This window comes from Oncorhynchus kisutch, linkage group LG9 (genome assembly GCF_002021735.2).
Source record: "Oncorhynchus kisutch isolate 150728-3 linkage group LG9, Okis_V2, whole genome shotgun sequence".
In the NCBI taxonomy this organism is placed as follows: Eukaryota; Metazoa; Chordata; class Actinopteri; order Salmoniformes; family Salmonidae; genus Oncorhynchus; species Oncorhynchus kisutch.
Window position 1 is genome coordinate 43,983,590 of NC_034182.2, and position 22,500 is coordinate 44,006,089.

Here is a 22,500-nt window from a genome sequence, read left to right on the forward strand (position 1 = left end):
AGAGCACTACACAGAGCACTACACAGCCAGGCTGACACAGAGCACTACACAGAGCACTACACAGAGCACTACACAGCCACACTGACACAGAGCACTACACAGAGCTCTACAGAGAGCACTACACAGCCACACTGACACAGAGCACTACACAGAGCACTACACAGCCAGGCTGACACAGAGCACTACACAGAGCTCTACACAGAGCACTACACAGAGCTCTACACAGAGCACTACACAGAGCACTACACAGCCAGGCTGACACAGAGCACTACACAGAGCTCTACACAGAGCACTACACAGAGCACTACACAGCCACACTGACACAGAGCACTACACAGAGCTCTACACAGCCACACTGACACAGAACACTACACAGAGCACTACACAGCCAGGCTGACACAGAGCACTACACAGCCACACTGACACAGAGCACTACACAGCCAGGCTGACACAGAGCACTACACAGCCACACTGACACAGAGCACTACACAGCCACACTGACACAGAGCACTACACAGCCACACTGACACAGAGCACTACACAGCCACGCTGACACAGAGCACTACACAGAGCACTACACAGCCACGCTGACACAGAGCACTACACAGAGCACTACACAGCCACACTGACACAGAGCACTACACAGCCACGCTGACACAGAGCACTACACAGCCACACTGACACAGAGCACTACACAGCCACACTGACACAGAGCACTACACAGCCACACTGACACAGAGCACTACACAACCACGCTGACACAGAGCACTACACAGCCACACTGACACAGAGCACTACACAGAGCACTACACAGCCACACTGACACAGAGCACTACACAGCCACACTGACACAGAGCACTACACAGCCACACTGACACAGAGCACTACATAGCCACACTGACACAGAGCACTACACAGAGCACTACACAGCCACACTGACACAGAGCACTACACAAAGCAATACACAGCCACACTGACACAGAGCACTACACAGCCAGGCTGACACAGAGCACTACACAGAGCACTACACAGCCACACTGACACAGAGCACTACACAGAGCACTGCACAGCCACACTGAGACAGAACACTACACAGCCACACTGACACAGAGCACTACACAGCCACGCTGACACAGAGCACTACACAGCCACGCTGACACAGAGCACTACACAGAGCACTACACAGCCACACTGACACAGAGCACTACACAGCCATGCTGACACAGAGCACTACACAGCCACACTGACACAGAGCACTACACAGCCACAGAGCACTACACAGAGCACTACACAGCCACACTTACACAGAGCACTACACAGAGCACTACACAAAGCAATACACAGCCACACTGACACCGAGCACTACACAGCCAGTCTGACACAGAGCACTACACAGCCACACTGACACAGCCACGCTGACATAGAGCACTACACAGCCAGGCTGACACAGAGCACTACACAGCCACACTGACACAGAGCACTACACAGCCACAATGACACAGAGCACTACACAGCCACGCTGACACAGAGCACTACACAGAGCACTACACAGCCACACTGACACAGAGCACTACACAGCCACTGACACAGAGCACTACACAGCCACGCTGACACAGAGCACTACACAGCCATGTTGACACAGAGCACTACACAGCCACGCTGACACAAAGCACTACACAGCCACGCTGACACAGAGCACTACACAGCCACACTGACACAGAGCACTACACAGCCACACTGACACAGAGCACTACACAGCCACACTGACACAGAGCACTACACAGAGCTCTACACAGCCACACTGACACAGAACACTACACAGAGCACTACACAGCCAGGCTGACACAGAGCACTACACAGCCACACTGACACAGAGCACTACACAGCCAGGCTGACACAGAGCACTACACAGCCACACTGACACAGAGCACTACACAGCCACACTGACACAGAGCACTACACAGCCACGCTGACACAGAGCACTACACAGAGCACTACACAGCCACGCTGACACAGAGCACTACACAGCCACACTGACAGAGCACTACACAGCCACGCTGACACAGAGCACTACACAGCCACACTGACACAGAGCACTACACAGCCACACTGACACAGAGCACTACACAGCCACACTGACACAGAGCACTACACAGCCACACTGACACAGAGCACTACACAACCACGCTGACACAGAGCACTACACAGCCACACTGACACAGAGCACTACACAGAGCACTACACAGCCACACTGACACAGAGCACTACACAGCCACACTGACACAGAGCACTACACAGCCACACTGACACAGAGCACTACATAGCCACACTGACACAGAGCACTACACAGCCACACTGACACAGAGCACTACACAAAGCAATACACAGCCACACTGACACAGAGCACTACACAGCCAGGCTGACACAGAGCACTACACAGAGCACTACACAGCCACACTGACACAGAGCACTACACAGAGCACTACACAGCCACACTGACACAGAACACTACACAGCCACACTGACACAGAGCACTACACAGCCACGCTGACACAGAGCACTACACAGCCACGCTGACACAGAGCACTACACAGAGCACTACACAGCCACACTGACACAGAGCACTACACAGCCACACTGACACAGAGCACTACACAGCCACAGAGCACTACACAGAGCACTACACAGCCACACTTACACAGAGCACTACACAGAGCACTACACAAAGCAATACACAGCCACACTGACACCGAGCACTACACAGCCAGTCTGACACAGAGCACTACACAGCCACACTGACACAGCCACGCTGACATAGAGCACTACACAGCCAGGCTGACACAGAGCACTACACAGCCACACTGACACAGAGCACTACACAGAGCACTACACAGCCACAATGACACAGAGCACTACACAGCCACGCTGACACAGAGCACTACACAGAGCACTACACAGCCACACTGACACAGAGCACTACACAGCCACACTGACACAGAGCACTACACAGCCACGCTGACACAGAGCACTACACAGCCACGCTGACACAGAGCACTACACAGCCACGCTGACACAAAGCACTACACAGCCACGCTGACACAGAGCACTACACAGCCACACTGACACAGAGCACTACACAGCCACACTGACACAGAGCACTACACAGCCACACTGACACAGAGCACTACACAGAGCACTACACAGCCACACTGACACAGAGCACTACAACAGCCACACTGACACAGAGCACTACACAGCCACACTGACACAGAGCACTACACAGCCACACTGACACAGAGCACTACACGAAGCAATACACAGCCACACTGACACAGAGCACTACACAGCCAGGCTGACACAAAGCACTACACAGCCACACTGACACAGAGCACTACACAGCCACACTGACACAGAGCACTACACAGCCACGCTGACACAGAGAACTACACAGCCAGGCTGACACAGAGCACTACACAGCCACACTGACACAGAGCACTACACAGCCACACTGACACAGAGCACTACACAGCCACGCTGACACAGAGCACTACACAGAGCACTACACAGCCACACTGACACAGAGCACTACAAGGCCACACTGACACAGAGCACTACACAGCCACGCTGACACAGAGCACTACACAGCCACACTGACACAGAGCACTACACAGCCACACTGACACAGAGCACTACACAACCACGCTGACACAGAGCACTACACAGCCACACTGACACAGAGCACTACACAGCCACACTGACACAGAGCACTACATAGCCACACTGACACAGAGCACTACATAGCCACACTGACACAGAGCACTACACAGAGCACTACACAGCCACACTGACACAGAGCACTACACAAAGCAAGACACAGCCACACTGACACAGAGCACTACACAGCCAGGCTGACACAGAGCACTACACAGAGCACTACACAGCCACACTGACACAGAGCACTACACAGCCACACTGACACAGAACACTACACAGCCACACTGACACAGAGCACTACACAGCCACACTGACACAGAGCCCTACACAGCCACGCTGACACAGAGCACTACACAGAGCACTACACAGCCACACTGACACAGAGCACTACACAGCCATGCTGACACAGAGCACTACACAGCCACACTGACACAGAGCACTACACAGCCACACTGACACAGAGCACTACACAGCCACAGAGCACTACACAGAGCACTACACAGCCACACTGACACAGAGCACTACACAGAGCACTACACAGCCACACTGACACAGAGCACTACACAGCCAGGCTGACACAGAGCACTACACAGCCACACTGACACAGCCACGCTGACATAGAGCACTACACAGCCAGGCTGACACAGAGCACTACACAGCCACACTGACACAGAGCACTACACAGAGCACTACACAGCCACGCTGACACAGAGCACTACACAGAGCACTACACAGCCACACTGACACAGAGCACTACACAGAGCACTACACAGCCACGCTGACACAGAGCACTACACAGAGCACTACACAGCCACACTGACACAGAGCACTACACAGCCACACTGACACAGAGCACTACACAACCACGCTGACAAAGAGCAATACACAGCCACACTGACACAGAGCACTACACAGCCACAGTGACACAGAGCACTACACAGCCACACTGACACAGAGCACTACACAGCCACACTGACACAGAGCACTACACAGAGCACTACACAGCCACACTGACACAGAGCACTACACAGCCACACTGACACAGAGCACTACACAAAGCAATACACAGCCACACTGACACAAAGCACTACACAGCCACACTGACACAGAGCACTACACAGCCACGCTGACACAGAGCACTACACAGCCACGCTGACACAGAGCACTACACAGCCAGGCTGACACAGAGCACTACACAGCCACACTGACACAGAGCACTACATAGCCACACTGACACAGAGCACTACACAGCCACACTGACACAGAGCACTACACAGCCAGGCTGACACAGAGCACTACACAGCCACACTGACACAGAACACTACACAGCCACACTGACACAGAGCACTACACAGCCACACTGACACAGAGCACTACACAGCCACACTGACACAGAGCACTACACAGCCACACTGACACAGAGCACTACACAGCCACACTGACACAGAGCACTACACAGCCACAGAGCACTACACAGCCACACTGACACAGAGCACTACACAGAGCACTACACAGCCACACTGACACAGAGCACTACACAGCCACTCTGACACAGAGCACTACACAGCCACTCTGACACAGAGCACTACACAGCCACTCTGACACAAAGCACAACACAGAGCACTACACAGCCACACTGACACAGCCACGCTGACATAGAGCACTACACAGCCAGGCTGACACAGAGCACTACACAGCCACACTGACACAGAGCACTACACAGAGCACTACACAGCCACGCTGACACAGAGCACTACACAGCCACACTGACACAGAGCACTACACAGAGCACTACACAGCCACGCTGACACAGAGCACTACACAGAGCACTACACAACCACACTGACACAGAGCACTACACAGCCACGCTGACACAGAGCACTACACAGCCACGCTGACACAGAGCACTACACAGCCACGCTGACACAGAGCACTACACAGCCACACTGACACAGAGCACTACACAGCCACACTGACACAGAGCACTACACAACCACGCTGACAAAGAGCACTACACAGCCACAGAGCACTACACAGAGCACTACACAGCCACACTGACACAGAGCACTACACAGCCACACTGACACAGAGCACTACACAGAGCACTACACAGCCACACTGACACAGAGCACTACACAGCCACACTGACACAGAGCACTACACAAAGCAATACACAGCCACACTGACACAGAGCACTACACAGCCAGGCTGACACAGAGCACTACACAGCCACACTGACACAGAGCACTACACAGCCACACTGACACAGAGCACTACACAGCCACGCTGACACAGAGCACTACACAGAGCACTACACAGAGCACTACACAGCCACACTGACACAGAACACTGCACAGCCACACTGACACAGAGCACTACACAGCCACGCTGACACAGAGCACTACACAGCCACGCTGACACAGAGCACTACACAGAGCACTACACAGCCACACTGACACAGAGCACTACACAGCCATGCTGACACAGAGCACTACACAGCCACACTGACACAGAGCACTACACAGCCACAGAGCACTACACAGAGCACTACACAGCCACACTTACACAGAGCACTACACAGAGCACTACACAAAGCAATACACAGCCACACTGACACCGAGCACTACACAGCCAGTCTGACACAGAGCACTACACAGCCACACTGACACAGAGCACTACACAGCCACACTGACACAGCCACGCTGACATAGAGCACTACACAGCCAGGCTGACACAGAGCACTACACAGCCACACTGACACAGAGCACTACACAGAGCACTACACAGCCACAATGACACAGAGCACTACACAGCCACGCTGACACAGAGCACTACACAGCCACACTGACACAGAGCACTACACAGCCACACTGACACAGAGCACTACACAGCCACGCTGACACAGAGCACTACACAGCCACGCTGACACAAAGCACTACACAGCCACGCTGACACAGAGCACTACACAGCCACACTGACACAGAGCACTACACAGCCACACTGACACAGAGCACTACACAGCCACACTGACACAGAGCACTACACAGAGCACTACACAGCCACACTGACACAGAGCACTACACAGCCACACTGACACAGAGCACTACACAGCCACACTGACACAGAGCACTACACAGCCACACTGACACAGAGCACTACACGAAGCAATACACAGCCACACTGACACAGAGCACTACACAGCCAGGCTGACACAAAGCACTACACAGCCACACTGACACAGAGCACTACACAGCCACACTGACACAGAGCACTACACAGCCACGCTGACACAGAGAACTACACAGCCAGGCTGACACAGAGCACTACACAGCCACACTGACACAGAGCACTACACAGCCACACTGACACAGAGCACTACACAGAGCACTACACAGCCACGCTGACACAGAGCACTACACAGAGCACTACACAGCCACACTGACACAGAGCACTACAAGGCCACACTGACACAGAGCACTACACAGCCACACTGACACAGAGCACTACACAGCCACACTGACACAGAGCACTACACAACCACGCTGACACAGAGCACTACACAGCCACACTGACACAGAGCACTACACAGCCACACTGACACAGAGCACTACATAGCCACACTGACACAGAGCACTACATAGCCACACTGACACAGAGCACTACATAGCCACACTGACACAGAGCACTACACAGAGCACTACACAGCCACACTGACACAGAGCACTACACAACCACGCTGACACAGAGCACTACACAGCCACACTGACACAGAGCACTACACAGAGCACTACACAGCCACACTGACACAGAGCACTACACAGCCACACTGACACAGAGCACTACACAGCCACACTGACACAGAGCACTACATAGCCACACTGACACAGAGCACTACACAGAGCACTACACAGCCACACTGACACAGAGCACTACACAAAGCAATACACAGCCACACTGACACCGAGCACTACACAGCCAGTCTGACACAGAGCACTACACAGCCACACTGACACAGCCACGCTGACATAGAGCACTACACAGCCAGGCTGACACAGAGCACTACACAGCCACACTGACACAGAGCACTACACAGAGCACTACACAGCCACAATGACACAGAGCACTACACAGCCACGCTGACACAGAGCACTACACAGAGCACTACACAGCCACACTGACACAGAGCACTACACAGCCACACTGACACAGAGCACTACACAGCCACGCTGACACAGAGCACTACACAGCCACGCTGACACAGAGCACTACACAGCCACGCTGACACAAAGCACTACACAGCCACGCTGACACAGAGCACTACACAGCCACACTGACACAGAGCACTACACAGCCACACTGACACAGAGCACTACACAGCCACACTGACACAGAGCACTACACAGCCACACTGACACAGAGCACTACACAGCCACACTGACACAGAGCACTACACAGCCACACTGACACAGAGCACTACACAGCCACACTGACACAGAGCACTACACGAAGCAATACACAGCCACACTGACACAGAGCACTACACAGCCAGGCTGACACAAAGCACTACACAGCCACACTGACACAGAGCACTACACAGCCACACTGACACAGAGCACTACACAGCCACGCTGACACAGAGAACTACACAGCCAGGCTGACACAGAGCACTACACAGCCACACTGACACAGAGCACTACACAGCCACACTGACACAGAGCACTACACAGAGCACTACACAGCCACGCTGACACAGAGCACTACACAGAGCACTACACAGCCACACTGACACAGAGCACTACAAGGCCACACTGACACAGAGCACTACACAGCCACACTGACACAGAGCACTACACAGCCACACTGTGACAGAGCACTACACAGCCACACTGACACAGAGCACTACACAACCACGCTGACACAGAGCACTACACAGCCACACTGACACAGAGCACTACACAGCCACACTGACACAGAGCACTACATAGCCACACTGACACAGAGCACTACATAGCCACACTGACACAGAGCACTACACAGAGCACTACACAGCCACACTGACACAGAGCACTACACAAAGCAAGACACAGCCACACTGACACAGAGCACTACACAGCCAGGCTGACACAGAGCACTACACAGAGCACTACACAGCCACACTGACACAGAGCACTACACAGCCACACTGACACAGAACACTACACAGCCACACTGACACAGAGCACTACACAGCCACGCTGACACAGAGCCCTACACAGCCACGCTGACACAGAGCACTACACAGAGCACTACACAGCCACACTGACACAGAGCACTACACAGCCATGCTGACACAGAGCACTACACAGCCACACTGACACAGAGCACTACACAGCCACACTGACACAGAGCACTACACAGCCACAGAGCACTACACAGAGCACTACACAGCCACACTGACACAGAGCACTACACAGAGCACTACACAGCCACACTGACACAGAGCACTACACAGCCACTCTGACACAGAGCACTACACAGCCACTCTGACACAGAGCACTACACAGCCACTCTGACACAAAGCACTACACAGAGCACTACACAGCCACACTGACACAGCCACGCTGACATAGAGCACTACACAGCCAGGCTGACACAGAGCACTACACAGCCACACTGACACAGAGCACTACACAGAGCACTACACAGCCACGCTGACACAGAGCACTACACAGCCACACTGACACAGAGCACTACACAGAGCACTACACAGCCACGCTGACACAGAGCACTACACAGAGCACTACACAACCACACTGACACAGAGCACTACACAGCCACGCTGACACAGAGCACTACACAGCCACGCTGACACAGAGCACTACACAGCCACGCTGACACAGAGCACTACACAGCCACACTGACACAGAGCACTACACAGCCACACTGACACAGAGCACTACACAACCACGCTGACAAAGAGCACTACACAGCCACAGAGCACTACACAGAGCACTACACAGCCACACTGACACAGAGCACTACACAGCCACACTGACACAGAGCACTACACAGAGCACTACACAGCCACACTGACACAGAGCACTACACAGCCACACTGACACAGAGCACTACACAAAGCAATACACAGCCACACTGACACAGAGCACTACACAGCCAGGCTGACACAGAGCACTACACAGCCACACTGACACAGAGCACTACACAGCCACACTGACACAGAGCACTACACAGCCACGCTGACACAGAGCACTACACAGAGCACTACACAGAGCACTACACAGCCACACTGACACAGAACACTGCACAGCCACACTGACACAGAGCACTACACAGCCACGCTGACACAGAGCACTACACAGCCACGCTGACACAGAGCACTACACAGAGCACTACACAGCCACACTGACACAGAGCACTACACAGCCACACTGACACAGAGCACTACACAGCCACACGGACACAGAGCACTACACAGCCACACTGACACAGAGCACTACACAGCCACAGAGCACTACACAGCCACACTGACACAGAGCACTACACAGAGCACTACACAGCCACACTGACACAGAGCACTACACAGCCACTCTGACACAGAGCACTACACAGCCACTCTGACACAGAGCACTACACAGCCACTCTGACACAAAGCACTACACAGAGCACTACACAGCCACACTGACACAGCCACGCTGACATAGAGCACTACACAGCCAGGCTGACACAGAGCACTACACAGCCACACTGACACAGAGCACTACACAGAGCACTACACAGCCACGCTGACACAGAGCACTACACAGCCACACTGACACAGAGCACTACACAGAGCACTACACAGCCACGCTGACACAGAGCACTACACAGAGCACTACACAACCACACTGACACAGAGCACTACACAGCCACGCTGACACAGAGCACTACACAGCCACGCTGACACAGAGCACTACACAGCCACGCTGACACAGAGCACTACACAGCCACACTGACACAGAGCACTACACAGCCACACTGACACAGAGCACTACACAACCACGCTGACAAAGAGCACTACACAGCCACAGAGCACTACACAGAGCACTACACAGCCACACTGACACAGAGCACTACACAGCCACACTGACACAGAGCACTACACAGAGCACTACACAGCCACACTGACACAGAGCACTACACAGCCACACTGACACAGAGCACTACACAAAGCAATACACAGCCACACTGACACAGAGCACTACACAGCCAGGCTGACACAGAGCACTACACAGCCACACTGACACAGAGCACTACACAGCCACGCTGACACAGAGCACTACACAGCCACGCTGACACAGAGCACTACACAGAGCAATACACAGAGCACTACACAGAGCACTACACAGCCACACTGACACAGAACACTGCACAGCCACACTGACACAGAGCACTACACAGCCACGCTGACACACAGCACTACACAGCCACGCTGACACAGAGCACTACACAGAGCACTACACAGCCACACTGACACAGAGCACTACACAGCCATGCTGACACAGAGCACTACACAGCCACACTGACACAGAGCACTACACAGCCACAGAGCACTACACAGCCACACTTACACAGAGCACTACACAGAGCACTACACAAAGCAATACACAGCCACACTGACACCGAGCACTACACAGCCAGTCTGACACAGAGCACTACACAGCCACACTGACACAGCCACGCTGACATAGAGCACTACACAGCCAGGCTGACACAGAGCACTACACATCCACACTGACACAGAGCACTACACAGAGCACTACACAGCCACAATGACACAGAGCACTACACAGCCACGCTGACACAGAGCACTACACAGAGCACTACACAGCCACACTGACACAGAGCACTACACAGCCACACTGACACAGAGCACTACACAGCCACGCTGACACAGAGCACTACACAGCCACGCTGACACAGAGCACTACACAGCCACGCTGACACAAAGCACTACACAGCCACGCTGACACAGAGCACTACACAGCCACACTGACACAGAGCACTACACAGCCACACTGACACAGAGCACTACACAGAGCACTACACAGCCACACTGACACAGAGCACTACACAGCCACACTGACACAGAGCACTACACAGCCACACTGACACAGAGCACTACACAGCCACACTGACACAGAGCACTACACGAAGCAATACACAGCCACACTGACACAGAGCACTACACAGCCAGGCTGACACAAAGCACTACACAGCCACACTGACACAGAGCACTACACAGCCACACTGACACAGAGCACTACACAGCCACGCTGACACAGAGAACTACACAGCCAGGCTGACACAGAGCACTACACAGCCACACTGACACAGAGCACTACACAGCCACACTGACACAGAGCACTACACAGAGCACTACACAGCCACGCTGACACAGAGCACTACACAGAGCACTACACAGCCACACTGACACAGAGCACTACAAGGCCACACTGACACAGAGCACTACACAGCCACACTGACACAGAGCACTACACAGCCACACTGACACAGAGCACTACACAGCCACACTGACACAGAGCACTACACAACCACGCTGACACAGAGCACTACACAGCCACACTGACACAGAGCACTACACAGCCACACTGACACAGAGCACTACATAGCCACACTGACACAGAGCACTACATAGCCACACTGACACAGAGCACTACACAGAGCACTACACAGCCACACTGACACAGAGCACTACACAAAGCAAGACACAGCCACACTGACACAGAGCACTACACAGCCAGGCTGACACAGAGCACTACACAGAGCACTACAAAGCCACACTGACACAGAGCACTACACAGAGCACTACACAGCCACACTGACACAGAGCACTACACAGCCAGGCTGACACAGAGCACTACACAGCCACACTGACACAGCCACGCTGACATAGAGCACTACACAGCCAGGCTGACACAGAGCACTACACAGCCACACTGACACAGAGCACTACACAGAGCACTACACAGCCACGCTGACACAGAGCACTACACAGAGCACTACACAGCCACACTGACACAGAGCACTACACAGAGCACTACACAGCCACGCTGACACAGAGCACTACACAGAGCACTACACAGCCACACTGACACAGAGCACTACACAGCCACACTGACACAGAGCACTACACAACCACGCTGACAAAGAGCACTACACAGCCACACTGACACAGAGCACTACACAGCCACAGTGACACAGAGCACTACACAGCCACACTGACACAGAACACTACACAGCCACACTGACACAGAGCCCTACACAGCCACGCTGACACAGAGCACTACACAGAGCACTACACAGCCACACTGACACAGAGCACTACACAGCCATGCTGACACAGAGCACTACACAGCCACACTGACACAGAGCACTACACAGCCACACTGACACAGAGCACTACACAGCCACAGAGCACTACACAGAGCACTACACAGCCACACTGACACAGAGCACTACACAGAGCACTACACAGCCACACTGACACAGAGCACTACACAGCCAGGCTGACACAGAGCACTACACAGCCACACTGACACAGCCACGCTGACATAGAGCACTACACAGCCAGGCTGACACAGAGCACTACACAGCCACACTGACACAGAGCACTACACAGAGCACTACACAGCCACGCTGACACAGAGCACTACACAGAGCACTACACAGCCACACTGACACAGAGCACTACACAGAGCACTACACAGCCACGCTGACACAGAGCACTACACAGAGCACTACACAGCCACACTGACACAGAGCACTACACAGCCACACTGACACAGAGCACTACACAACCACGCTGACAAAGAGCACTACACAGCCACACTGACACAGAGCACTACACAGCCACAGTGACACAGAGCACTACACAGCCACACTGACACAGAGCACTACACAGAGCACTACACAGAGCACTACACAGAGCACAACACAGCCACACTGACACAGAGCACTACACAGCCACACTGACACAGAGCACTACACAAAGCAATACACAGCCACACTGACACAAAGCACTACACAGCCACACTGACACAGAGCACTACACAGCCACGCTGACACAGAGCACTACACAGCCACGCTGACACAGAGCACTACACAGCCAGGCTGACACAGAGCACTACACAGCCACACTGACACAGAGCACTACATAGCCACACTGACACAGAGCACTACACAGCCACACTGACACAGAGCACTACACAGCCAGGCTGACACAGAGCACTACACAGCCACACTGACACAGAACACTACACAGCCACACTGACACAGAGCACTACACAGCCACACTGACACAGAGCACTACACAGCCACACTGACACAGAGCACTACACAGCCACACTGACACAGAGCACTACACAGCCACACTGACACAGAGCACTACACAGCCACAGAGCACTACACAGCCACACGGACACAGAGCACTACACAGAGCACTACACAGCCACACTGACACAGAGCACTACACAGCCACTCTGACACAAAGCACTACACAGAGCACTACACAGCCACACTGACACAGCCACGCTGACATAGAGCACTACACAGCCAGGCTGACACAGAGCACTACACAGCCACACTGACACAGAGCACTACACAGAGCACTACACAGCCACGCTGACACAGAGCACTACACAGCCACACTGACACAGAGCACTACACAGAGCACTACACAGCCACACTGACACAGAGCACTACACAGCCACACTGACACAGAGCACTACACAAAGCAATACACAGCCACACTGACACAGAGCACTACACAGCCAGGCTGACACAGAGCACTACACAGCCACACTGACACAGAGCACTACACAGCCACACTGACACAGAGCACTACACAGCCACGCTGACACAGAGCACTACACAGAGCAATACACAGAGCACTACACAGAGCACTACACAGCCACACTGACACAGAGCACTACCTTGCACTTTCACTGACCTGTCTCTCTTCTCCTCATCTCCTCCTCCTCCTCTTCTTCCTCTTCTCCTCCTCTTCCTCTTCTCCTCCTCCTCCTCTCTTCTGCTCCTCAGACGTTCCCATGTCAGAGGGTGACAGTGTTGGTTACTCCAGGATCTGCAGGACAGACCTCCTGATGAATGTCAACTATCTCCAGTACCTCTGGGATGCTAGAGTTGGGATCGCTGCATCGCTCCAGGCCTGTCTGGTCTGGTCTGGTCCCTATGATGGGGAGAAGCCTGCAGCTCGAGAGGAGGAAGACGGGGAAGAGAGAGAGCAAGAGATAGAGGAGGAGAAGACGGATCAAACTTTCAACTGGACTTCATCTCCCAGCCCTCCCCTCACCTCCCCCCCTGTAACCATGGGAAACCAACATAGAGGGGGAGACGGAGGGAGGGGGAGTGTGGTCGAGTTGGAGTGGGATGATAGTTATGAGTGGGATGATAGTGCCCTCCCATCCTCCTCCCTCCCCCTCACCCCCCCAGTACATATTGAAACCCCTCAGCATATTCAGGAGATGAGACGTTCGGCCATAATGTTGATCCAAGGCTCCTACGTAGAGGAGTCGGACTTTCAGGACGATGTGTTGGTCTATAACCTCATAGCACAGAAAGACGAGGTGGAATACAAACCTGACCGCAGGACTACTCCACAGACCAGGAAACCAGTTGTTAGTCAAACAACCTCGCTCGTTCACAGACATGGAACGCATAGACGAGAGAAGGAGGGGGTGATTGTGGAAGAGGGGGTGAGAGAGGAAGAGGGGGTGAGAGAGGAAGAGGGGGTGATTGTGGAAGAGGGGGTGAGAGAGGAAGAGGGGGTGAGAGAGAAAGAGGGGGTGAGAGAGGAAGAGGGGGTGAGAGAGAAAGAGGGGGTGAGAGAGGAAGAGGGGGTGAGAGAGGAAGAGGGGGTGAGAGAGGAAGAGGGGGTGAGAGAGGAAGAGGGGGTGAGAGAGGAGAAGCGATCACAACCACAGCTGCTCAGTAACGGTCTGAGCTGTGAGGACCACACAGTCCGTAAACGCACGTCGTCTGGACCGCATTTGGACCACAACTGCAACAGGACGCTGACCACGACCGTGAATCAGACAAATTACCTGACAACCGCAGACCACCAGGAGAGAACCACCTCAGAGAACCACACACACCCAGTCGGGAAACAGCAGGACTGTAACAAAACCGATGCTGATCATCCTGTGAGCCCGGTTACGACCTCGGCGGTGGATGACAGCTTCCTGTCCCAGTATCGGGAGCTCATGCGCTCGCTGGGGGCGGAGCCTGATGACGTCACCGATGACATTACAGAGTTCAGGAAGCGTGTGTTGGCTCTGGCCCAGGGAGGAGAGGAGGAGGAGGTGGACTTTAGCGTGTTCTCTACAGACTCCCCGGAACCGAAGGATGCCGATCTGGAACCGGAGAACAGTCCAGAACTAACGAGCAACAGCCAAGACAGAAAACATGGGATACCCTTCACTGGTGAGATGTTCAGAACTGTCATGCCTGTATGCAAACTTTATGTGGAATGTTGAGGGCCTTAGAATGACGAGGGTTCTAAAATAACAAGGGTTGTAGAATGACGAGGGTTCTAAAATAACAAGGGTTGTAGAATGACGAGGGTTCTAAAATAACAATGGTTGTAGAATGACGAGGGTTCTAAAATGACGAGGGTTGTAGAATGACGAGGGTTCTAAAATAACGAGGGTTGTAGAATGACGAGGGTTCTAAAATAACAAGGGTTGTAGAATGACGAGGGTTCTAAAATAACGAGGATTGTAGAATGACGAGGGTTGTGGAATGACGAGGGTTGTAGAATGACGAGGGTTGTAGAATGACGAGGGTTCTAAAATAACAAGGGTTGTAGAATGACGAGGGTTGTAGAATGATGAGGGTTCTAAAATAACGAGGATTGTAGAATGACGAGGATTGTAGAATGACGAGGGTTGTAGAATGACGAGGGTTCTAAAATAACAAGGGTTGTAGAATGACGAGGGTTGTAGAATGATGAGGGTTCTAAAATAACGAGGGTTGTAGAATAACGAGGGTTGTAGAATAACGAGGGTTGTTGAATGACGAGGGTTGTAGAATGACGAGGGTTGTAGAATAACGAAGGTTGTAGAATGACGAAGGTTCTAAAATAACGAGGGTTGTAGAATGACGAGGGTTCTAAAATAACGAGGGTTGTAGAATGACGAGGGTTCTAAAATAACGAGGGTTCTCGTGCCGCTCGCATGTTGAAGGATCTAAGTTTTAATCAATGAAACGTGATTCAAATGTCAGCTCTCTCAATCTCCCACTGAGTTCTGCAGTTCTCCTGTCAACTGTCTAGTTTATAGCTCTGTGTTGTGTGGTTCCACAGGCCCGTTCATTAGTGTTCTGCTATCACGGTTGGAGAACCTGTTGGAGAACCCTATTCCAGTCAACCTGCTAGTTACAGGGATCCTGTCTCAGCTCGCCAAATACCCCCAGCCTCTTCTCCGGGCGTTCCTACTGAACACGCACACTGACCCACCGCCCAACGTACACACACTATACCAGGTAGGACCATAGGTGTGTGTGTGTCCCTGTCATTTTGTGTGTTAAATTGCATCTAATGGAGGTGTGTGTGTAGGTGCTGGTCTCTGTGCGTGTGCAGATAGAGCGGTACGCAACGGACCAGACAGAGTTTCCTGCTACAGTCAGAGAAGCATGGAGATACCTACTGGCTAGAGACCAAGCACTGAAACTCAGAGGTTAGGATCCATCCATCATCCATCCACCGTCATCCATCCACCCACCATCATCCATCCATTTACCCACCCAGCATCATCCATCCATCCACCATCATCCATCCATCCATCCACCCACCATCATCCATCCATTTACCCACCCACCATCATCCATCCATCTACCCACCATCATCCATCCATCCATTTACCCACCCACCATCATCCATCCATCTACCCACCCACCATCATCCACCCACCATCATCCATCCATCCACCCACCATCATCCATCCATCTACCCACCCACCCACCCACCCACCATCATCCACCCACCCATCCACCCACCATCATCCATCCATCTACCCACCCACCATCATCCATCCACCATCATCCATCCATCTACCCACCCACCATCATCCATCCATCTACCCACCATCATCCATCCATCTACCCACCCACCATCATCCATCCACCCACCATCATCCATCCATCTACCCACCCACCCACCCACCATCATCCACCCACCCATCCACCCACCATCATCCATCCATCTACCCACCCACCATCATCCATCCATCTACCCACCCACCATCATCCATCCATCTACCCACCCACCCACCATCATCCACCCACCATCATCCATCCATCCACCATCCATCCACCCACCATCATCCATCCACCCACCCAGCATCATCCATCCATCTACCCACCATCATCCATCCATCCACCCACCATCATCCATCCATCCATCCACCCACCATCATCCATCCAGCCATACACCCACCATCATCCATCCACCATCATCATCCATCCACTCACCATCATCCATCCATCTACCCACCCACCATCATCCATCCACCCACCATCATCCACCATCATCCATCCACCCACCATCATCCACCCTCCATTATCCATCCATCTACCCACCATCATCCATCCATCCATCCACCATCATCATCCATCCACCCACCATCATCAATCCACCCACCCACCATCATCCATCCATCTACCCACCCACCATCATCCATCCACCCACCCACCATCTACCCACCATCATCCATCCATCAACCCACCATCATCCATCCATCCATCCATCAACCCACCATCATCCATCCATCCATAACCCATCATCATCCCTCCACCCACCATCATCCCTCCACCCACCATCATCCATCCATCCACCCAGCATCATCCATCCATCCACCCACCATCATCCATCCATTTACCCACCCACCATCATCCATCCATCTACCCACCATCATCCATCGTTCTACTCACCATCATCCATCCATCTACCCACCCACCATCATCCATCCATCCACCCACCCACCATCATCCATCCACCATCATCCATCCATCTACCCACCCACCATCATCCATCCATCTACCCACCCACCATCATCCATCCATCTACCCACCCACCATCATCCATCCATCTACCCACCATCATCCATCGTTCTACTCACCATCATCCATCCATCTACCCACCCACCATCATCCATCCATCCACCCACCCACCATCATCCATCCACCATCATCCATCCATCTACCCACCCACCATCATCCATCCATCTACCCACCCACCATCATCCATCCATCTACCCACCCACCATCATCCATCCATCTACCCACCATCATCCATCCATCTACCCACCATCATCCATCCATCTACCCACCCACCATCATCCATCCACCCACCATCATCCATCCATCTACCCACCCACCATCATCCATCCATCTACCCATCCACCCACCATCATCCATCCACCCACCCACCATCATCCATCCATCTACCCACCCACCATCATCCATCCATCTACCCACCATCATCCATCCATCTACCCACCCACCATCATCCAGTCTCCATCCATCCACCCACCATCATCCATCCACCCACCCACCATCATCCATCCACCCACCCACCCACCATCATCCATCCATCCATCCATCTACCCACCATCATCCATCCATCCATACACCCACCATCATCCATCCATCCATACACCCACCATCATCCCTCCACCCACCATCATCCATCCATCCACTCACCATCATCCATCCATCCACTCACCATCATCCATCCACTCACCATCATCCATCCATCTACCCACCCACCATCATCCATCCATCTACCCACCCACCATCATCCACCCTCCATTATCCATCCATCTACCCACCATCATCCATCCATCCACCATCATCCATCCACCCACCATCATCAATCCACCCACCGCCCAACGTACACACACTATACCAGGTAGGACCATAGGTGTGTGTGTGTCCACCCACCCACCATCATCCATCCATCTACCCACCCACCATCATCCATCCACCCACCATCCACCATCATCCATCCATCCATCCATCCATCAACCCACCCTCATCCATCCATCCATCCATCCACCATCATCCCTCCACCCACCATCATCCCTCCACCCACCATCATCATCATCCATCCACTCACCATCATCCATCCATCCATCCACCCACCCACCATCATCCATCCATCTACCCACCCACCATCATCCATCCACCCACCATTATCCATCCATCTACCCACCCATCATCATCATCATCATCCATCCATCCACCATCATCTTCCCACCATCATCCACCTACCACCATCCATCTACCACCATCCATCTATACATCCAACACACACACACTGACCCTGTCTTTCTCTCCCTCTCTTTCTCTTTCTCTTTCTCTCTCCCTCTCCCTCTGTCTCCCTCTCCCTCTGTCTCCCTCTCTCTCTGTCTCGCAGAGCTCCTCCAGGACAGCCATAGTGATAACAGGAAGAGTGTTCTACCCAATGGAACACAGCAGATAACGCAGAACGTCCCCCCGTGTCCCAACATTCCTCCGCAGGCCAGGAACAGAGTCTTCGCTACAGTTCTATATGCAGAGTTCTTAAAGGAGTTAGCTGCCATCGCACAGGAACACTCTATAGTACCTGACTCACCTATAGAGGAGATTAACACCCCCGACTCACCTATAGAGGAATAGATTAACACACCTGACTCACCTATAGAGGAGATTAACATCCCTGACCCACCTGTAGAGGAGATTAACACACCTGACTCCCCTATAGAGGAGATTAACACACCTGACTCACCTGTAGAGGAGATTAACACACCTGACTCACCTGTAGAGGAGATTAACACACCTGACTCACCTGTAGAGGAGATTAACACACCTGACTCACCTGTAGAGGAGATTAACACACCTGACTCACCTGTAGAGGAGATTAACACACCTGACTCACCTGTAGAGGAGATTAACACAATTGACTCACCTGTAGAGGATATTAACACACTTGACTCACCTATAGGAGATTAACACAATTGACTCACCTGTAGAGGAGATTAACACAATTGACTCACCTAGAGGAGATTAACACACCTGACTCACCTGTAGAGGAGATTAACATCCCTGACCCACCTGTAGAGGAGATTAACATCCCTGACCCACCTGTAGAGGAGATTAGCACACCTGACTCACCTGTAGAGGATATTAACACACCTGACTCACATATAGAGGAGATTAACATCCCTGACCCACCTGTAGAGGAGATTAACACACCTGACTCACCTGTAGAGGATATTAACACACCTGACTCACCTATAGAGGAGATTAATATCCCTGACCCACCTGTAGAGGACATTACCACACCTGACTCACCTATAGAGGAATAGATTAACACACCTGACTCACCTATAGGAGATTAACACACCTGACTCACCTATAGAGGAGATTAACACCCCTGACTCACCTATAGGAGATTAACACAATTGACTCACACATAGAGCAGAAGATTAATACACCTGACTCCCCTACAGAGGAGATTAATACACCTGACTCACCTATAGAGGAGATTAACACACCTGACTCACCTGTAGAGGAGATTAACACACCTGACTCACCTGTAGAGGAGATTACCCCCCCCCCCCCCCCCCCCCGATTCACCTGTAGAGGAGATTAACACACCTGACTCACCTATAGAGGAGATTAACACACCTGACTCACCTGTAGAGGAGATTAACACACCTGACTCACCTGTAGAGGACTTGGCCGTGGTACGGAGTCACGTGTTTCTGAAACAGAGGGTCACTAAGCCGTGGTGTAGGAGTCACGTGTTTCTGAAACAGAGGGTCACTAAACCGTGGTACGGAGTCACGTGTTTCTGAAACAGAGGGTCACTAAACCGTGGTGTAGGAGTCACGTGTTTCTGAAACAGAGGGTCACTAAACCGTGGTACGGAGTCACGTGTTTCTGAAACAGAGGGTCACTAAGCCGTGGTACGGAGTCACGTGTTTCTGAAACAGAGGGTCACTAAGCCGTGGTACGGACAGGGAAAGGTTAGCATCACAGTGATGCCACTCACACACACAGCAGGTATGGACTAGTCTGTGTTGTGGACACCTGGGTTCACGTTGGGCTATTCGTCCTTATCCACAGTTCATAGCTGGGAATCATGGTAAGACATATTTCCTTATACATTGATATGTATTTTCCTAATACATTTATATATTTCCTTATACGTGTATATATATTAAAATATATATTTGTATATATTCCTGGCATTACTTGATGAGATTTCTCCTTTGAATATGAACTGAAATGCTGTTTCATATCCACAGTTTTGTACTTATTTAGCACCTGGTTCCTACGTGTTCGTACCTACAACGAAATGATAGGAGATTATTTCATTATTTTTCTACTTGTTAAATATTTTGGCTGGTTTGGGTGTAACTAAGGCAACAGGGTTAAAAAGGTACAGATTGTTGACCCGAGCAGCATGTTGGTGGTTTATACTGTTATAACAACATGTCAATACCGTATTCTTCTTTCATTACGACTTGTCTAATTTCAGTTGAAATATTATGTCCTGTCCTGTGCTTCCTGTCCTGTGTGTTGTTCGAGGTAATGTTTGTATAGAACACATTCAAGATGTGGTGTGTCCTAAATGGAAGCCCTATTCCCTATATAGTGCACTACTTTACACCAGGGCCCTATAGAACCCTATTCCCTATATAGTGCACTACTTTAGACCAGAGC

General features: G+C 52.3%; 1 protein-coding gene across 1 annotated transcript in view; it reads left to right on the plus strand.

The window, feature by feature from the left end:
• Positions 1–20,448, plus strand: part of LOC116375240 (protein FAM160A1) — a 29,841-nt gene extending 9,393 nt beyond the window's left edge. The window contains exons 10-14 of the mRNA XM_031831388.1: positions 14,815–15,523; positions 15,803–16,215; positions 17,096–17,256; positions 17,372–17,468; positions 20,207–20,448. Coding sequence (XP_031687248.1) covers positions 14,815–15,523; positions 15,803–16,215; positions 17,096–17,256; positions 17,372–17,468; positions 20,207–20,448 — 1,622 coding nt within the window. The remainder of the gene's footprint in view (positions 1–14,814; positions 15,524–15,802; positions 16,216–17,095; positions 17,257–17,371; positions 17,469–20,206) is intronic.
• The last annotated feature ends 2,052 nt before the right edge of the window (positions 20,449–22,500 follow it).